Raw genomic sequence first — 22,305 nt, 5'->3', positions numbered from 1 at the left:
TCGAAATTAGATTCCGTAACAGATTTATCCTTCTTGAAAAACCGTTGTCATCGAATAACTGTTGTAATTTTTCCCAGAGTTCTTTTGATGTTCTTACACTTTTTACATGTACAAACAAAGACGGATCGATTGTCATAATCAGCTTTGACCGGTTTTTTTCGTCATCTGCAGCTCCTACGCTCGCTCCTTCTGGCTTTACATAATGTTTCATGCCTTCAAGGATTAGGAAATTCTCTGCCGCGAAGCACCACTCGCTGTAATTTTCCCGTCCACGTAATTTAGGTACATTTATCAAGTAGTTGGCCGCCATCGTAATTCCAAATAAAAATTTTATTTCACGAATATCCAACAACACAATGAAAAAACGTGTTGAAAAAGCTTTTTAACACTCGTACCAAAACGAAATTCTTGTTAAAAAAAACTGCTTTTTTACTGATTCTCTGGGCCCATAACCTATAATAAAACAACAGAATGAAGTGCAGAACAGAACTGACATGTTTTATTATTTGAAACATATATATATATACCTATATCACCAAACCAGCCAGTACAGTAAGAAGTTCACATATAACATATTAGATATTATTTTTCTACAGAAAGCCACTTGACTAGGGGGGCGGATATGTAAGATCGATTTCAATGGTCGATAGATTTTTGGCTCCTTTATAAGGAAATGACTGAATAAATATTTTAGAAATACTTCCAACAAAGTACCCTCATAAAATATTAATTACCATTGTAATATACATGTTGAATGTAATAGCCAAGTAATGAAGTAATATTTATAAATTTGTACATATTATTGATAAGGATTTAAATAAAAGATGCAAATAAAATATATTTGTTTTATTTATAATTACACAGTGACTAGAAAAATAACATACTATGTATAAAGAAAGGAAACAAAACAACTTCACAACTCAAGAGGTAGATAACTACAGATAAACGAATTATTCAAATTTTTATATAATAAAGTAATTATATTACATCTTTAAAGGCACAATTTTGTTAAAATTTCTAATAATACTAGCTGTTCCCCGCGGTTTCACCCCCGTGGCTCCACTCCTGTTGGTCGTAGCGTGATATATAGCGGCCTATAGCCTTCCTCTTACTGAGATTAGCGCGTTCAAACAAACAAACTCTTCAGCTTTATAATCTATACTAATATTAATATTATAAAGCTGAAGTTTGTTTGTTTGTTTGTTTGAACGCGCTAATCTCGGGAACTACTGGTCCGGTTAAAAAAAATTATTTCGGTGTTAGATAGCAAATTTATCGAGGAAGGCTATAGGCTATATATCATCACGCTACGACCAACAGGAGAGGAGCCACGGGGGTGAAACCGCGCGGAGCGGCTAGTATTAGTATAGATTAAAAGATTAGGTCTTTTAATTAAGGTAATATCATAATTAAAATAACGACTAATTCATTATTTATTTACTGGAATTCACATAAAAATTATTAATTGAGTTCTTCTCAGATAGGTCAGAGTTATTCAATCGTGAATAGGACAAATATTTTGTTTATGTACAAAATATTGAATATGTTACAACTGCTTTATAAACATAATATTTTGTGAGACGAAAGATATAATAGATTGTATATGAATCTTAATAAATAATGCCAGAATACTCGACGTAATCGAGCCGAATCATAATTTAATTCGTGTTAAAGTATATCAAGTTATTATATACTTAATTTCATATCAATGCAATATAATACTATTATGATATTATCTAATCTGTTTTGAAGAAACAGCATTTTATGCCCACTTTCAAAAATATTCATGTACACTTTCAGAAGAACCAATGTTCTTAATAATATCCTTTTTTCAAGGTGATAAAAACAAACATAATTCTCATATTGAACATAACCTCAATTCATTTCTTACTCTAACCACATTAACTTTTAAACAAACAATAAAAAACCTCATTTCATAGATAATTTCATCAGTTCTGTTGTCTATTCTCTGTGGACCTAACTCTATTATCTATGGCTACATCTTTCAAATGACATTGAGCAAATTTAATGGCGACCCGCATCGCGTCTTGCACCATCTGTTCACAATTTATGAGGCTGACCTGAAAATGAAATAAAACTTAATTAGGCAATTACGTATTTGAAACTGAAACATTTCTTTATTTTTTCATTTATATAGCACTAGCTGCTCCGCGCGGTTTCACCCCCGTGGCTCCACCCCTGTTGGTCGTAGCGTGATGATATATAGCCTATAACCTTCCTCGATAAATGGGCTATCTAACACCGAAAGAATTTTTCAAATCGGACCAGTAGTTCCCGAGATTAGCGCGTTCAAACAAACAAACAAACAAGCTTTATAATATTAGTATAGATTAGCTGCGCCCCGCTGTTTCACCCGCGTGGTCCCGCTGCTATTGGTCTTAGCGTGATGATCTATAGCCTATAGCCTTCCTCGATAAATGGGCTAACTAAAACCGAAAGATTTTTTTTAAAACGGACCAGTAGTATCCGAGATTAGCGCGTTCAAACAAACAAACTCTTCATCTTTATAATATTAGTATAGATTTGAATCTATTTCATTTTATAAACTATCGCGACGTACACACACAACAGTTTTTTTATAAATAAGTAGTATATTTGCACAATTATTTCTCCATAATTAATATTTGTATTATATTTCTCTACCAAAGCTCGTAGTCAAAACGGGCGTGTCCGACCGAACTTTCGGTTTCGGTTTCGGTTTCGGCCGAGTTTCGGCCAAAAATCAAGTTTCGGCCAAAATCGGCCGAAACTTTTGCCGAAACCGAAACTTATTTCGCAAGTTCAGTGAATTTAGTTCACACACGTTCACGCTCGCCTAACTTCGTTTTCCTCGGCAACGCTTTGACGGACGCTGTCAAAGCGTTGGTTGACCCACGCTGGTCGCTGGTGGAAACAATTTTTGATTATCTGTGTTGCAGAGATTGGAACTGGGTGTAATAGTAATTAATAATTATTATTTTTATATAAGAGGTATCTAAAAGAGACTGATTGTTCCTCTAAGTACAAATACCAATCCAAAGTATTAAAGACTCTTTAATATCTAAAGAGAAAGATCTCAAAATACCAAAACTTAGTATTTAAAGTAACAGTAGCAATTACTGATTTGATTTAGATGACTGATTTTACTGAGAACTTAATTTGAAAAAATAATTAAAAATTAAAATTGTTATTATTAATATTTTAAAAATATTAAGTATTTTTTTTATTTTATATTAAATAAATGATTACAATCAATTTAATATACTGTGTTTTTTATTTCATGCCCTAATTAAGGCAAAATAATAGGTGAAATGCACCAAAGTTCAGTATTTTTAGAAATTTCATACTTGACCACGTGAGTTTCGGTTTCGGTTTCAGTTTCGGCCGAAACTGAAGCCACGGCCGAACATTCGGTTTCGGTTTCGGTTTCGGCCTGGAAACCAGTTTCGGTCGGACACTGACAAAACCTTGATAATTTAGTTGCATCTCTGAAATGTCATTTCAGACAGATTTTGCAAACATTATAACATATATTTTTATTAATTCTTTAAATAGCATTAAATAATGTAAAAATAATCAAAACAGTACAAAAGACTTACTTTTGTAGCATTCATTTGAGCTTTTGTATCCAACCCCTCCTGTGGAGCGATCTCCGCTTGAAAGATTGGCAATATGCAGCTCAGCCACTTCTGCGCTGTGAAGTTTTTGTTCACCAGCTCCTAGATGGATTATCGTTAAACTATAATCAACAATCAACAATTTTCAATAAAATTCAACACAGTAGAATACTAAACTTATTACAAGACAAAAAAAGTATTGGTAACACCACTTATAATTTACATCTCAAGAACTGAATTAATGTTATGTTTTTTGCTGTTGAAGTTGTTTCTGTTTATATTATAACTGTTAAAATTTTTGGAAAATAAGACCTAGGCAGAGATCTGGCAAGTCGGTAGTGATAAATATAAGTTAGTTTAGTACTGATGACAATAAATACCTGCGGCACTCTTGCTACAGCGACGATCACACCTCCCGCGCACCCCAACAACATCGCAGGCAGTTCTCCTGTGACGTCATCACCTCCCCCCACCCCTGTGACGTCATCCGTACCGCCATCTTGAATCTTGGCTATGGTGACGTCACTGCGACCGTGCGTGCGTGTATGCATCACATCTTGTGTCGCATCTATGGACTGTGTATGTGTGTGTGCGGTGACGTCACTGCGTGCGCGTGTAACATCCGCGCCATCTTGTATTTTGTGCATCTGTGTGTGTGTGATGACGTCAGCACGTGTGCTTGTGCGTGTGTGTGCGAGCGCATGCGCAGCGGAGTGCGGTTGCATCAAATAGGAGCAGCGCAAGAAGTGCACAACGAACCGGCGACCCTCGCGGATCGCTTCTTGGCACGCTTCTACTATTTCTGTTTCAGCCATTGCTCTGGAAATTGTGTTGTTTGTGGTTGAGATAGGTTTTGTTGGAAATAAGTAAGCTTTTGATAATAATTTTTCATACAGTACGTAGTGTTGCTGTATGAAAAAATATATGACAAAATTACTGTAAATAATTGCTATTATTATTAAACCTATTATATATATATATATATATATATATATATATATATATATATATATATATATTATATGTTTTAAATATAAAGGTTTTCATTCCAAAACTACTGGCTTTTAAATAATAAAAAATGTGCAGCGCCTCACATCTTATACAATTTTAATCCACCATTTACTATGATCGGATATGATTTCCCATAAAGTACATTTGAAAAAATTCGATCACGAGGTTGGACCCGCATCCTTTTTCTATTCTTTATAAATTTATATTTATATAAAGCATTTGAATGCTATAAAACCAAAAATATCAAATTCTATAATAGATTTTCTATTGTGTCTGTGATTCCGGGGGCTGAGTTATTAACAAGATAACTCACTGCATAGCCCCATCGTTCTTACTGCCAGCCCTCTTCACCAGGGTATCCATCAGTTTCAGGCACTCCGCGTACTCCCCGCAGGGCGCTCCGCCCCCGCACAAGGCCACCAGCTGCTGCTTTATACTGCTCACTTCCTGTTTCACTTGCTCGGGGTCCGCTAATTCCGCCACTTGAGCCAGTTTCTGCGCACGGCAGAATAGCTCGCGAGCCTGAATGTGGTTCAAAAATTATAAAAATGTGTGCAAAATAGTAGCTACCCTATGTAATTTACAATGTGATTTTATGTGATAACTGATAAGCATATCATATGTAAACGATTATGATAGCATAACGAATTATAGGGAAAATCAGGAAGGTAAAAACAGTAGAGAAAATTAAATTTAAACTACGCTAAATTAAAAAAAAAAATCAGTATAGACCACAGAGTAAAAGTACGGGCATAAAAAAAAATGTTCTTCACCAACCACAACTGCCAAAACCACTACATATATGCCAATGATCACGTCTTGTATTATATTGTCTATCAAAAAGCTACCACTTTTTGATAGACAATTGAATATAGGCATATTTATTTATTTATTTATTTTTTTTTATTTATTTATTGGTCTACAAAACTGGTTACAAATGTTTGTGATTTATTCTATTAATTATGTACTATCATGCAGTTGATTTATAAACCTTCTGGATGTAGACACAGCATGCAAATTTACAAATTTCAATTGGATACCTTATCTATGTATAACAATAATTATAATAACTATCTATTTGATGAAATTTAATAATTTATTCCTAATTGAGACCAGAGAACCACTAAATATGTCTATTTCTGATCGGATACTATTTGCATAGGTACACATTCGAAACAAAGGTGCATGTTGACCAAGATTAGTTTTACTTGAAGCTGGCAGAAAACATAATCTGTTATGTAAACGAGTAGTGATACGCGGAACTGAAAGACAAATGCGCTCCAAGACATCAGGACAATCTGCTTCCCCATGTAGAACCTTATAAAGAAATAAGATATCTGCTACTTTCCTGCGTGTATGTAAACCACTCAAGTTAAAGTACGATAGACGCTGGTCATAGGAAGTTAAAACCCTACATTTATGTTCTGAGTAACTAAGATAATACAAAAAACGTTTCTGGACTCTTTCAATTCTATCGGAATGAATTTATAAATTATATTTGATAAAAATACGTCTCGTCGTAATTAGACCGCTTAATGTCGAGCTCCCGCGGTCTTCTCTACAAATAATTAAAAAAATATGTATATTTTACCTGCGCTGCGCGTGCGCCTGTAAGTGCGTGCAATGTGGGCGTGTGTGTGGCCGCGCCTTTTACACTGCACACGCATATTTCTTGTAAATCTCGTATAGAACGCACGTGTGTGCCGCAACATAACTCCCTGCACACGTAATAAAACGTATTGTAAAGAGGAAAATATTTCTATTTTAAAAATTAAAATCACACAGACCGAAACCGAGGCAAGCAGGTAATATAAAATATGACAATTAATTAAAAATAAAAATATTATTACATTTCCTGCAGAAAATTACCGAATTCATGAATATAGAGTTACTAATATGCCTAAGTAAAAAACAAAATTATGATAAAACTTAATATATTTCAACTCACTTAGACAGCAAGGGTAGCGAGCAAGAGACCAATCTCAATCCAGTCTCGGGATAAGTCTCCCCGGGGACAGTTATCACAGAATGTTCGCAGGACAATTGTGTACTATCTATCACTCGTGTATCCACTGTTGCGTCTGATTTTATGGCGTTTCTGAAATATTTCATTCATTTCTAAAAGTTTAAATTAAAAGACATTTTGATCTTGTTTAAGATATATACTATATAGGTTCGCTACAGCCATGTTAATATGAAAACAGCTCAATATTATAACGAATTTCTTTCTAAAATTTTGCCACAAAGGCAATAACAAATCATAGAAGTAACTATTAGACTCAATTTTTGTTCTTTTTAAAATACTGAATAGTATGAAAACATTAGTCTGATTTCAGAAAGATTTAATCAGACAGACTCTATAAATATCATCAAGTGATTATTTTAAATAACACATTTGAAGCTGATCATGTATTTTTATGATAGAAAAAAGACGTGTGGCACTCGGGGACTGCCGCGGTAAAGCTATTGCATACTATGCCTTCAAGCCTCACCTCCACGCCGGTCGGTGTGGGGAGCGTGAGGTTTTTTCGTTACGGAATTTCTCGATTCGGTCCCCGCGTTCAAGGCCCGCGATAGAAGCTATGCAATAGCTTAAAAATTAATTTCAAGAAACTTACCTTATCAATTCCTGCGCTTCCAATACAACAGCTTGCGACAGTTTCTCCCCATACACAACCAGACTCAAACTGAGTCCCACATCACTAACACTAGACCCCACTTGTCCTATCACACTATTTGGAAGCACTTGCCTCATCGCCGCATTCAACAAATGAACACCTGTATGATTTCTCATTATATTCAAACGTCTTTCACTATTCACTTCTAAAAACACTTCACTTGTATTATTCACATATTTATTTTCACTATCGTGCAATTTAAAATGTCCCTTGTGAAACACGAAATCGCGTATTTTGAACACACTGTCAACTATTAATTTAATGTGTTTGTTGAATTTTAAAACACCTAAATCTGATACTTGTCCCCCGGCTTCTGTACAGAAATTTGTGCTTTCTGTTACTATATAATACGGTCTATTTTCGCAGGGTTCGAGGAAATCCACCCATTCAATGTTCTCGTTGAGGATGGCTACTACTTTCGTTTTCAACGGTTCGAAAGTCACTCTATTGTCTATCACATTAAAGTCGTATTTCGGTTGATCGTTGGTGCGTTTGACACCAGTTTTGAGGATAGTTTCAATCGCTTGATCGAATAAGATTCCTTGTTTCGTAGATTGTTCTTTGAATGCCGTTTTGTGTCTTGATTTGTGTTGCTGCAGAAGTTTCCAAAAGCCCTTCTTGTCTATTTCTAATTTATTCAAAGTAGCTATTCTTTCAATGATGTCCTCTTGGAAGCCATGCGTGTCATATAGTTTAAATACTAACTCTCCAGGTATTGTGTTTGAATTCAGCTTTTTCATGGTCTGTAATTTATCGAGAATATAAGTTAGATATATGCAATTTATTAATACAACACTGACAAAATATATTATGCTTTGTTGATTTGTATACAAAAAAATGTTTTAAATAATTTCTCTGACTTGATTACAGTAGCTGCCAAAAATATAGAGTTATTCTTTTAATTAACTATGATAATCTACGATGCTTCACAGAAGATTTGAAAAAAATTGTTATTGGAATTTCAATGATTCGATATTGCGAATTCTAATACACTATAATTTATTATCCCCGCTATCGACTAGTCTCCATCGACGTAACCAAATTTTATTCCCCATAACTAACCTCTTTAAGCTCCTTGTATCCGAGCGCAAATCCAGCCATCTCAACATCACTAAATTCCACGACCTCTGGGTACCGTTTCACCAGATCCTTCCACTTCTTGGCTAGATTACTCCGCATTTTTTCATAACTCTCTCTTTCATACTCCAGGATGAGTTTAGCATCTCTTTCTTTCATCATCAGTTCAGGGTACGTGTCTCCGAGGCTTTCCGTCACTTGGTTGTAGAGAACGGACAGTAGGTGTGGATTGTGGAACACGTCGGAACACATTTTGAACGTTTTCCGCATTATTTGTTTGAGGTTTAAACTGAAAAATAATTAATGTTTTGAAGTTAAAATGAAGATATCAAATCAAAAGGCATGGATAAATTTATTTATATCGACATCTAAATGATCCCACTAAAACTCACTCATTTAAGTTATCGCAAAAAATAGTAATAACTCAAGTTATTTTCAACTAACATACCCAAAACCAACAGAAGTTACTACATTTTTTGAATTTTTTTTTACAATTTTTTTAATCAACAACAAAAAATATTACAGTTCATTATCTTTCAATTTACCTGGTGGCCGGAAAGGCTCCATCAGCCAGACACACGCTGATCATTCTCGCGTGATCAGCTAGTCTGCGGTACTGCTGGTCCAGTACAGCATCAGACCCATAGTTCCCACCGTATGGAGATACATTCTTACTGTTCTACACATACTTCGAGTTTATTTGTTATGAAAGAAGTAAAGCGAAAGACATGATAGAATTAAAGGAAAGATTGAGGTATCGTTTTTTATAAACTGGCTACTGATACTCTTATCGAGAATAGACTGTTGAGTTTATTAAGGGTTTTCATTAAAAAGAGTTCATCATCAACATTTTTTTCATAAGCAATATTTGAACGGAATTAAAGCTTTTTATAGGTAAACCAAATTATTACATTACAACTGCTTCCTCAAGTGAACGTCACGAAAAAAATCGGTTCAACCGGTTTTGGAGACATAGAATAGAAATGAATAGCTTATATTTCATTATAACATTCTGTAGCATAAAAATATATTGTGTAACAATAATTTCACACTGCACTGCACAAAGTAAAACTTTTATTACATCGTCTCAAACTTTTTGGTCTGTGTAGCGCATGTCGCGTGACGGTCGGCTGCCGAGTAGGTATACCTACGCGCTACATGCGCTACACAAAGCAGTGTTCGGAACCGTTCGAACAGTTTCACTTTTACCGTGGTTTCATAAAACCACACAATATTTTTTTCTTTAAATATATTTTCCACCTATCCATACATACGTACCTTCTCAATCCCCGCTATGATTGGTCGAAACAGATCTGTATCGTAGTTACTAGGGACCCCTTGTAATAACGCAGCTACTCTTTCCAAACCCATGCCCGTGTCTACGTGCTGACGTCGCAAGCTCTTTATTGAGCCATCTGTGTCCCTAGAGGTTTTTTTTTATTAGTTTCTTATAATTTAAGCTTTTTTGGTGAATGATTTGTGTAAAATAAACGATTTTGTTAAGTTATTTGTTGTCAATAGTTTTTTTTTTCGCGCCCATGTTATAACTACGAAAAAAAAACTAAATGGTCATAATCCTGAACATGGCCTGGCCAATGAATGATGGTAATGTCTGAATAAATAGATGCGTAAAATAAATAAATACATACTAAATTATGTTAGAACAAACCTCTAATAGCTGTGTTTTACCTGAAAATAAAACACATATTAAATACTTACCTATATTTGAAGCTTACTTATTGAGAAGGTACCTAGCTTTTTCCGCCTATTTTCCCTCTCTTTCTCGTTGTATATATGCTATCTCTCTCGCACACGGCACACCTCCCACCAGGTGGCGCGGCCGGCGCACGATAATGTGCAGGCGCTTGATCTTCTTCATTGAGTCGAAATCCTCAACAGGTGGACGTTAAGTGTAAGCTTCAAATATAGGTAAGTATTTAATATGTGTTTTATTTTCAGGTAAAACACAGCTATTAAACACTTGACCGTAATTTGAAGCTTACTTATTGAGACCTGTTTGTTACCCACCTGGTGTACAATATATGGACGCCAATGTGAATTTGAATAGGTACATAAGTAATTACTTATTTCTTTATTTGAAAGAGTAAGGTGTGCAGATAGTATACCAATAAATCACACAAATTTTTATATTATTTATATTAACAATCCCAGATGAAAAGTTAATCAAATAAGAACCAAAAAGTTAATCATAATGATTAAAAGTATTAGAACTTATGAGATTGGTTCAAGCGTACCTTAGTTAACCTTTTGGGCTTGAAAAGTTAAAGTTACTACAATTTTCACTATCTTTAGCGTAAATCTGCGAAAGCGCCAGTAACGACTTTCAATTACGCATTTAGATGTTACTTACAAAATGAAGCAACAGCTGATCCCGACGAGGCAAAAATACCTCAAACTCAAACCTTTATTTATTCAATTAGAACTCTGTAGAAGCACAATTGAATCATCTTAACATAGAATTACCACCTGTCTCAACTCACACAGTTTTAACCCAACCTGCTACAAGCGGACAAGAAGAGAACTTGGTCCTTACTTTTGGGGTCAGAAATAAATTTAAAAGGTCACCCCTTGAATAAGGCAATAAAATATCAAAACAGGTAAACGGTTTTAATTATAATACAGATTTTTAACATCCAACCAAACCGTGCGGTATCTATTAATGTTTAGAGCCAACGCCACCAATCATAATCTAAACATGGCTAGTACTTTCAGTACAATGCATGAATTATTTATTTAAAACTGATAGGTCATAAACTCTGTACTGGAAACAAATATACTGAACTTAAGAGACTAAAATGATAAGGAGCTTATCTGTGTCCCAAAACTGCAATTACTACAGCCAAGTACGTTACTTTTAATCAATTCGGTTTTAAGATATAATTATGATTTACATCAGAACTTATATACCGAAAGCCTCGGGACTACATAACGTGACTTATCTTCTTATTCTTATACTTATATAAAAATGAATCGCAAAATGTGTTGGTAAGCGCATAACTCGAGAACGGCTGAACCGATTTCGTTCATTTTATATTCCTTGAAGTACGAGGATGGTTTTTATGTAGAGAAAACGTAAGTACCACGAGCGAAGCCGGGGCGGACCGCTAGTTTATAATAATAGTGTTTGTGCACAACACTAGGCAGTCAACAGCTATATGAACGTCAGATAGGAAAAGAGCCAAATTTATCCAGTCAGTAACAAAGGATTTTAACTATAGTTACTTTATTCTAATTCAACCAACTGCTACTAGCTACTCCGTATGTCTTTTGGATAGACGGAGGCAAATAGGATTTTTATTCCAACTATATCATTTGATATTTTGAAAATGTACTCCACATTTTCATACCGTCAGAGTCATTTTGCAGATTATAGTGGTGCAGCACTGAACACTGTCTATTAGGTGGCTGATGCTGCTGACCGGGCCTTCAGTTCCGCTTTCCAGAATACCTTCACCCTTCTAGGTGTTACTACTACTGAAATAGCGGTACTCTATCGCGTCGTTCAGGTCTCTAACTGACATAATGGCAAGAGAGATTATAAGCTTAACTATGCATTATTATGTTAAGGAATATGGTGGGTTTTGAATACTATCGTCGTCTGAAAGTATCTCCTTTCGATTAACTGCATTAAGGATGCAGATCTGATCCCATCTTTGTTCCGTAGGAATGCTACGACAGTCTAAACGTTACACTGAACAAAGAAAATTGCCCTGAATATAGTCGGTTGTTCCAACATCCGTAATATGGCTAGCCTAAGGTTAGTTATCCCTTGATTGTGACTGCTACCAATGGAGGCATTGCTCTTGTGTTGTCCACAGTTGTGCGAGTGCAAAAATGAAGAACTGAGCTCGTGGGGAGCTATGTCGAATGAATCTGTGTTAAGATTATGACAGTATAGGACAGTTAGCTGTGGATGCGAAGACAGGACATTACTTTATTCATCCGTAAACACGCGAGGCAGCCACGGACAGCGATATAGCAAGAACTAAACTAGCAAAGTTTAGTTCGCTTACCAGACTTTGTCATGTTTTAAATGCAGTATATCCTCTGAATAGCATTGCATTTATGACTATTGATAAACTTAATTCACCCGTAAACACGAGAAGCAGGCACGGATAGCGATATAGCAAGAACTAAACCAGCAAGGTTTAGTTCGATTACCAGACTTATATTTTAAAAGCCGTATAGCCTGTACATTTCATTTATTGCCCCCCCCCCCCCTCAAAGCAAAGAAATGAGAAGTCATTTGGCAGAGCTTTCTCGTTAAGGGTAGGGGTTCCAAGTAATATCTAATAATAAGAGGCTTTTGTTTGGAAAGATTGACTTTCCGTTATTTATCCTCTATCCTATGTAACTCAACAGTCAGTATTCTCAGCATTCGTTGAGTACTTAAACGTTTTACGTTAATAGTTGTATATAACTTTATTATACAATATAATAATCCTGGTGGGATGACAAAAAACTTGTCTAACAAACGATTATCCTAATCCCTCAGCGATTTATTGTTTGAGCCCCGAAGAAAAGTCTCATGGGTGCAATAATGAGGTCAAATGGGTTGAAAAACGAGTCAAATAAATTGCCTACAAGACCGGGCAACTAAAATAGGCCTATGAGAGGTCAACTATACGTAATCAATCGTCATTTGTTACATTCAATCGCTTTGCGATTAAAAAATCTCTTCCGATGTTTGTATATGAAAATTGGTCGGCTAGTGCCATTTAATTACGATACCAAACATACCGTTGACACAAGGCTTGGTGACAATCCTCGAAACCACCGCCACAAATCATCTGCGAGATGATATTTGATCCGACTCGCCTTCCTTTGTTGTGATTAGGCTTTGCATTGGTAAATACAATTTGTTCAATTCCAATTTCCATAATTGGTAAACCAATGGTGGTTTCCTGATTCCTGAAGCGTAAACTTTTAGGATACGAAGTATCAATTTCATGCGCCCATTATTTGACGTATCTAACCTTTATTGTATTTATTAGGTCATTTACTATACTGCCCACTGTGAAGTAGATTTCAAAACCTTTTTCTACCTACCTTAGAAGAGTGAAGATCCGATACGGTCATATCCAAAACTTCTTTCGTGGGTCCTCGTTGACAAAAGCAAATATCTATGATCATTTTAATGATCAATCCTTTGTATATTTGCACCAATCGCCATTAAAGCCCCGCGAGGGCTGATATATATTTGCACCATTTCCCCGTGGGGACGGTTGTTATCAAAGCCCCGCGAAGGCTGATATATATTTGCACCATGTCTCCGTGAGGTACTGTTGTAATCAAAGCCCCGCGAGGGCTGATATATATTTGCACCATTTCTCCATGAGGGACGGTTGTAATCAAAGCCCCGCGAGGGCTGATATATATTCGCACCATCTTTTCCGTGAGGGACGATTGTAATCAAAGCCCCGCGAGGGCCGATATATATTTGCACCATTTCCCTGCGAGCGACAGCTGCGCGAGGGATGTTTGTAACTAGAAATAAGTAGGGCCTGCCAAAAAATGCTTAAGAGACACCCTGCGAGGGTGAATTTGACCTGGCTAACCCCTGCGAGGAGTAGTGGCCACATTTATGTATTCTGCTTCGAGCAAGAATACACCTTAGTGCTAATATAAAAATAGCAGTAAATAATCATTTAAATAATATAGCAATTAACAAGGTCCTTTAACTTATTTTCCAATGTTAGCGACATTTAATAAATTCATAATTCAAATCAATTCACTAAATTTTAAAATGAACTTCGATTCATATTTATTTTTGTTCATGCAATCGATGTAACATTTAGTTGCTTTATATCCGTTAACATTCCTTACGAACGCAACCATACCGTCGTAGGACGTTATAATATTTAATTGCACAAAATAATCTCCACTCACCCGCAATTTTTTACTTTTTGTCAAGGTGTACAAGTTTATAATATTATTCTAAAACGTTAGAAGTGAATTGTAAATCCTTTGAAATAAGTGTATCTAAATCTAATTAATTATATTAAGATATCTCGATAATTATTATACGATAACCCTTTCAGCACAAGTTCAGTAAACCAAAGAATTTAATTGTAAAATTTTTGGTACTTACTCGTTTTAACAAAAAAGTTGCATCATTTGAACATAGGAAACGTAATTTTCAATCAAATTAGCCGTGTGTAATAATATGTCTATTTTCACATAAAAACGGATCAGAATAATACTCATAAAAGGACACGTATAGACTACGGATAGTTTTGAATGTGTGGAACATTCATGGTACGTATCTACTATACATGAGCGAATTCCATCATTATTCAGTTGAGCGGTAACTCCCGTACGATTTATAAAATAATATCACAACGTGTTCTGACATGTCGTGACTTCTTGGAGCTGACTCATCTCGTTCGATAATTTTTAGTAATAAACTATGATAGGAATTCCGAACCGTTCCTAGCGATAACGACAATGTAATAAAGTCGTAGCAATGGATTGTATGCCTGTAAAGCTTTGAGTTGGCTCATATCCATACTAAGTATTAATTGTAATTTTTCCACGAAAAATTCACTTGTACCCTTGTAATAAAAACACATTATTAAAAATGAAATAAAATATTAAAAATATCTATATACAAGAGAGGGTATTTGATATATCTAGTAATATCAAATAATCACAAAAGTAATATTAACGATTCGAGTAAAGCCGAACGGTAACACCGTTAAAATAGCTTTACTCACAGTATTAAAAATTCAAATATTAATTAGTACATATTGCATAATGAAATATTTCAAAAGAAAAGTTACTATTTCAAGTAAAATGTAACGGTTGTATCGTTAATTTTAAATATCTTTATTCATGCTATTAAGTATTTAAGCATATTGAAAAATAAACTATTGCTGAAGGATTCATTAAAAACCTCAGCATTTTAAATAAAGTCCAACGATTATACCGTTGACTTTAAAGATTTTTACTCATTTTTAAGTAAAATATTATTAGAATAGATGTAAAAATAACTCACTGTACCGATCCGACGGGATACACTTTTAGCACTTGCTTAAGGGTGCACTCACACACATCAGTCACCGTCAAGTCACCGATAACTGATCGGTGACGGTTCGTGTACGTATCCACAAACACCAGTCACCGTCATGTTGTCCGTCAGTCACGTCGCCGGTTTGACTGAATCATTGAACACATACATCAGGTTAGTCAGTGATTAGACGTGTGTCACGCTAGAGAACATGTAGCAATTGACGGTAGCACGACGCTGACTGAACTGAGACGTGACGGCACCGGGTGAGTGGGGATAAAAGTATGATACATGTATGGAAAGATTATTTGACGTGCCTGACCGGTGACGTCACTGATAGATTTCGTGCCGGCGACTGTCGTGTGGGAACAGAGTCATACTAGAACTATTGATACATATTTTTTTTTAATCCTGTCCGGTGACGTGCCGTGACGGTGACTGATGTGTGTGAGTGCACCCTAAGGGTGCACTCACACACATCAGTCACCGTCAAGTCACCGATGACTGATCGGTGACGGTTTGTGTACGTATCCACAAACACCAGTCACCGTCATGTTGTCCGTCAGTCACGTCGCCGGTTTGACTGAATCATTGAACACATACATCAGGTTAGTCAGTGATTAGACGTGTGTCACGCTAGAGAACATGTAGCAATTATTGACGGTAGCACGACGCTGACTGAACTGAGACGTGACGGCACCGGGTGAGTGGGGATAAAAGTATGATACATGTATGGAAAGATTATTTGACGTGCCTGACCGGTGACGTCACTGATAGATTTCGTGCCGGCGACTGTCGTGTGGGAACAGAGTCATACTAGAACTATTGATACATATTTTTTTTTAATCCTGTCCGGTGACGTGCCGTGACGGTGACTGATGTGTGTGAGTGCACCCTTAAGCAATACTTAATACTTAATAGCACCAAGGTTGTAGTCTTGTAGACAACCTTCTCGCGGCGGAAGCTAGACGCCAATGAAGAAGATCAAGCGCCTGCACATTATCGTGCGCCGGCCGCGCCACCTGGTGGGAGGTGTGCCGTGTGCGAGAGAGATAGCATATATACAACGAGAAAGAGAGGGAAAATAGGCGGAAAAAGCTAGGTACCTTCTCAATAAGTAAGCTTCAAATTACGGTCAAGTGTTTAATAGTTTCATTACTAACACTAGTAATATTTGAACAGATAAAATACTTTAAATTCCGTTTATAAAAATGTTAGTCTTCAAATCACGCTCTTATCAAATAATGCTACGCTTTAAATATTACGATAAACTTTTGTTAACATTTATTTTTACTTATTTATTATTTGTTCAATGTGGACAATTAGAAAATAATTATACAAAAGGTGAGTATTGTAACAAATGGGTATAAATTTCCTAATTTTCTTATTTTGTTGTTTTAAAGTGAAACTTTTATTACATCGTCTCAAACTTTTTGGTCTGTGTAGCGCATGTCGCGTGACGTACGATAATTATTATCGTACAAATACGATAATTATCGTAAGTTTCACTTTTACCGTGGTTTCATAAAACCACACAACATTTTTTTTAAACTGTGTTCTATTTTAGAGTCGTTAAAAAAATATTATAATCTTGACTGTGCGGATGCAGAATTAATAAGGCCCAATGGAATACATGTTCGTAATCTATTTTGTAAGAAGATTTGCCAAAAATACAATGGCTGGAATTATGGAATAAAATTGGACTCTGAATGGTGTTTATGTTATGACTCTATATGAAAATAAATAATGATTAATTGTTTATTTTATTTATTTGAGCATAATCAAAATTGAAATTCTTTATAATTTTAAACTGATGAATCCCTGCTATCATTATAATTAATAACAATAAGATAAACAATGGGCTAAAAAAAACGTCCTCACGAAAACTCTGCCCAGTGCAAAGTTTTGTAAAATCAGCTTTAAATCAACTGAACAAGATTCGTTAATTTTACGTTAGTTTTTGCACGATATTGTGTATCTAATTTATAATTAAAAGTCAAAAATACAAGTCAGAAAACGCAATTTAAAATTTTTGCACAAAACCATTTTCTACAAATATCATAATATATTAATATGTATTATAAATACCTATTGCACTGTATAAACACAATATTCCAGATCTCCGTGAGTGATCCATCTGGATGTACATAATGTATTTCCGTGCACGGCCCGCACGGCCCACTTGCGCCCATTTCCCAGAAATTATCTTTTGCCCCACAGTCTTTTATACGGCTTGATGGCACACTGAAATAAATACATATTTTTAGTTAGATAATCATTTCGTAAAAAAATTTCTCTTCTCTTTTTACTCTTATAAATTTATAAAGAATAGAAAAAATTCGATCACGAGGCGGGACTCGAACCCGCATCCTTTCGCGCCATTCCGGGCATTTTGAAAGCATTTTGAATGCCATAAAACCAAAAATATCAATTTCTTTTTACTCTTTTCAAAATATAGATTGTACATTATTATTTTCAAAATTCCCAGATTTGATGTACACCAATTGAAATGATTTTTCAAAGCATTATTTATTGTATTAACTTCCATTACATTAGATTATTTATCTACTAGTTAACTTCCTACTATCCATAACATATTATGTATTTAACCAAACAGCGCGACTCAGGGTTCCAAGACACAAGTAAGTATATCACTTAGTTTGGGACCCACTGTTGTACATTAATTGTAACACATGTAGCTTGGAAAAATATACAGCTTATCATGATTGATGATATATTTAACTCACAGGTTTTTCTTTTAAATAAACTAAAGGAAGCCTGGAAGAGATCACTCTTTAGTGATAAGGCCGCCCTCTGTGCTAGTTTAGCTATAAGTTTTAGTTTTAAGTAATTTGTATTACTAGCATAGTAAAGTGTTATATAAATAAATAAATATAAATTTAAGATTTTCTATACCATTTTATAAGAGAAAAATATTAAATTACCCAATTTCTTTCCATATGTCCCTACATTCTCGATCTTCAATGAGGCCAATCGTCACATCTCCACCAAAGTAAGTGACCAGTAGATCTTCAGGTTTTAATCTGTACGGACCCAGGAGCAAATCCCAAGCCATTTTGCAAGCTTCTTTCTAAAAACAGATAATATAGAGTAATAATAGATAATATATCTACACTAATATTATTATAAAGAGGAAAACTTTGATTGTTTGATTGTAGTGAATAGGCTCATAAACTACTGGACCGATTTCAAAAATTCTTTCACCATTCGAAAGCTACATTAAATTACCCACGAGTAATATAGGATAGGTCTTATCCCGGAAATTCCACGGGAACGGGAATTATGCGAGTTTTTCTTTGAAACCGCACTGGCGGAAAGCTAGTCATATATATGTTGCTGGCAACTAATTTAAACAGTTTTTTAATAGCCTAGACTCTCAACTAAAGAGCATCATTTTAAGGACAATATGCTCTTTATTAAACAGCTGATTAAGCTAATAAGCTGGAATATACATAACATCAGAATCAATTCTTTTAAATCATTCTTTTTTTACATCAGGCGGGATAGTGGTCAAACGCCTGCCTATCAAGTATAAAAAAAAAAAATAAAAAAATCTTATTACAAGAGAAGAATTATTTTTAAAAATAATGATAGTAAATATTCAAATAAAACAGATTAAAACTCAAAAATAAGTAGAAGGTAGCTAGTTTTCACCAAAATATTGTTACTCATTATACATTGCATTCATTAGAAATGATGAATACCTTATAATAATCACCAAAAGACCAGTTTCCAAGCATTTCAAAGAATGTATGATGGTGTCCGTCTAAACCAACAAGGTCCAGGTCATTATGTTTCCCTCCCACTCTGATACACTTCTGTGAGTTCACCACTCGAGGGAATGGAGGGTCTACCATCCCGAGAAACACTCCTTTGAACTGAAATATGTAATTCAAAAAGTTTGTTTAATCCATCAGGCCCCGGAATCACAGACACCATAGAAAATCTATTGTGTCGCGGCCGGATCTGGCTGTTCGGGGCTCAATGGGTTAAAGTCAATAGGCATGAATCTATAGAATTATTTCAAATATAGCAACACAGTTAAATACGTATATTAACCCTTAAAGCTTTTCTGTCACTTTTTTAGTACATGTACTTATTGCCGTGTAAATCTTGAACGTTCCAAAAAATCTAGAAAATTGATGACGTTGGAGAAAGTACGATAACAATCCTTTATTTTTCTCCTACATGCCAATTATAGAGAACATTTGATTCGTGGGCTAGGTGACTGTTGAATTTAGGGATTCCCGGAATTAGTGATGGTTTGTGTTTCTGGTCAATTATAGCTTTAATGAAATAGTTTCCGTGTTTGATTTCTATTCATTTTACTTTCAGGTGAGATAAACTGTTGTTTTTGCTCTAAAGATTATAAAATATTCAAATAATACTATGACAAAATATTAGAAATATAGCTGGTCCGTTTTTTGGGACAGTGCCGTAGATACAGGTAACTAAGAACCATTTGGCATGTCCCAAGAAACGGACGTTGCCATGATTCGTACTTTAATAAAATATCACTTTTATGGGATTTTCTTGCTTTAGAGTTTTAATTATATGTAGAATTATTTTTAATTAAGTTAAAAATGACGAATATAATCTAAGATCAGTTTAATCTGTTGGGTCTACAATAGAACCGGGAGTTCTTCGACCTCCACATGCATTTCGTCTAAAATATGTCCTAATCATCGGCCAAATATCAAATCACAAAAAAAAAACCATTATTATTTGTATTAAATGAAACCAAAGGTTGCTTGACACGAAATAAGAAATGTTATTTAACATTCCAGACAACTAAACAGTGTGATTGAGCTTGAGAGGGCTCAATTATCATTTGTTAGGTATTTAGTTAAAATTGAAGAATTTTTTGTTATAATAGATACTGTGATACAATAAAACTAAAAATGCTACTTGAAATTGATTTCTATTGTGTTGTATTAAGTGAATATTTATTTTTTCATTCTTATTTTATAAGCTGTATGACAGCGTTGTCCGTTTTTTGAGACAGCAATGAAGACCGGGTTCTTGGCAAAGGCCGTTTTAACGGACATCCTGAAAAACCTACTTACAGAAAATTTGTTTTATTTTTTTCTCTACTATAGTATTTTTTAATCAATAACTATCACTAAAACCAATTCAGGTCATATCTGGGTACATTATTTCAGGGCTTGCCGTGTTAAGGGTTAAAGGCAAGACCAATGAGTGGAAGATGATGTTACAAGATTCTGTACAACGATTCTCATATAAAAAGGAAATACAGTGTAAACTCTATATAACGACACTCCATTTAACGTCAAACTCCGTATAACGTCAAGATTTCTTGACTTTGGTTGGTTTATATTGTTGTCTATACAATAATACACTCCATATAGCATCACGCTCACTCTAATTAACGACCACAAAAAGACATTACAACTAGGAACTAGGACTAGGAAGTATTGACTAAGTTGCCGAAATCAATGAAAATGTAGTTGTTTACATTCTTTTTTACTGACATACCGAAGATTCTCAGAAATCCAGTCGTAGAAAAATAAAGAAAAAATTCTGCATGCCGAAGAAGATGGACGATCTGCCAAAAACTTGAAGAAACCTCAATATGAAGACCTTGATCAAGCGATGATAACATGGTTTCATAGGCAATGTCAAAATAATATTCCTGTCTCAGGACCAATCATGCAATTTTCCCTTTCTCTCCATTTAACGACCACTCTCTATAACATCGAAAAATGCACGGTCCCTTAAGTGACGTTATATAGAGTTTACACTGTACCTTAAAAATATTAAGATAACTAACCAACATGTTATTTCATTTATTATTTAAAAATCTCACATGTAAGAGGCCTGGTTCGGGGTTATAACGTCAAAAATTAAATTCTTTTCATTTTGGATATAGAGCCCTAGAAAGTACACTATCTAATATTACCGTGGTTGAATTTCAACATTTTCTACATTATTTTGTAAAAAGTTTGAGACTCTTATCAATAGGTGTGGTTTACCTGATTCATGCCAGCATTCACAAATGGGACTGTAGGATCACATAGCGGCACAACTGAACTCGACTTCACATGTTTATGGCCATGATTATTAACGAAATAATCAATAAATGTACTCCTTATAAACCCACTGGATGATTTCATACGCATTTGAAAAGTTTTTTGAGTAAAGTTAGTTCGAACCGGTATTCGTAACATTTTATTTACAAATATTTTACTACGTTTTACGTATGATGATTTTTTATATATGTTTCTGAACTCTCACTTGTAGGTAACAGTGCCAATTAATGCATTTATTTTCGCCACAACATTTTATTTTTATAATTTGTAGTTTGCACTCATTTGAAAGTTCAATTCATTATTATACTCTTTGGTTCAATTCAAGGGCTCAGTATGCTCATTGCTCAGTATACTGATTACTGACATTGACTTTGAAGTTTGACATTGACAATACGTGAACATGAGTCACAATATTACCATATTTCCTACAGTATGGCGACGAATGTACTTGTGCAGAGAAACGGAGGGGAACTGGCGGGGGGTCGGGCGACGCGGGCCGCTTAATGCAATCACGCTGAGTTTGCATTAACTATCGCGAAATGACGACGCAGTCGTATTTTTTGTGTAATAATTTTATTATACATAGGTACTTACATATTCTATTATGACGCGCAAAAACTGTTCCGTTTACGGATGTAAATCTACATTGAAATCCCAGAAGGAAACAATATTTCAGAAAGATTGTATTAATTGTATCTGTTGAATTAAAATCAAAGCTATGTATATGTTGTCCTCATTATTTTCTAATAAGGATTGTACATCCCAATGCGAATGCATTACTTAGTTAAATGGTATTATATACAATTAAGAACATCCAAAAA

At 35.0% G+C, this 22,305-nt stretch overlaps 1 protein-coding gene across 1 annotated transcript; it reads right to left on the bottom strand.

Moving 5' to 3' along the window:
- Positions 1–1,694: 1,694 nt before the first annotated feature.
- LOC149480690 (alanine--tRNA ligase, mitochondrial-like) lies at positions 1,695–21,776 on the bottom strand. Its single transcript, XM_089706802.1, has 14 exons — positions 21,428–21,776; positions 19,139–19,312; positions 18,359–18,504; positions 17,502–17,657; positions 9,662–9,806; positions 8,929–9,062; positions 8,369–8,672; positions 7,247–8,049; positions 6,577–6,726; positions 6,220–6,346; positions 4,942–5,150; positions 3,998–4,436; positions 3,600–3,719; positions 1,695–2,081 (listed from the first exon to the last, which is right to left on the bottom strand). Exons 1-14 carry the CDS (start codon positions 21,620–21,622, stop codon positions 1,950–1,952), a joined length of 3,234 nt encoding a protein of 1,077 aa, XP_089562928.1. The 5' UTR covers positions 21,623–21,776; the 3' UTR covers positions 1,695–1,949.
- Between the last annotated feature and the right edge of the window lie 529 nt (positions 21,777–22,305).

The sequence above is a fragment of the Colias philodice genome, chromosome 18, assembly GCF_061535455.1.
Source record: "Colias philodice isolate Cphi_HAF_F1 chromosome 18, ilColPhil1 Martin Lab GWU primary, whole genome shotgun sequence".
NCBI lineage: Eukaryota > Metazoa > Arthropoda > Insecta > Lepidoptera > Pieridae > Colias > Colias philodice.
The sequence above is the reverse complement of the archived record's forward strand: the minus strand, read 5'-3'. Positions and strand labels throughout refer to the sequence as shown.

Excerpts from the sequence above, each read along its gene's own strand:
- LOC149480690 (XM_089706802.1), bottom strand. The coding sequence starts at position 21,622 with ATGTTACGAATACCGGTTCGAACTAACTTTACTCAAAAAACTTTTCAA. Across the intron at positions 9,807-17,501 it reads GTGTTTATACAGTGCAATAG|GGACACAGATGGCTCAATAA; the intron begins GTATTTATAATA and ends AAAAACCTCTAG. Across the intron at positions 2,082-3,599 it reads CTCAAATGAATGCTACAAAA|GTCAGCCTCATAAATTGTGA; the intron begins GTAAGTCTTTTG and ends TTTCATTTTCAG.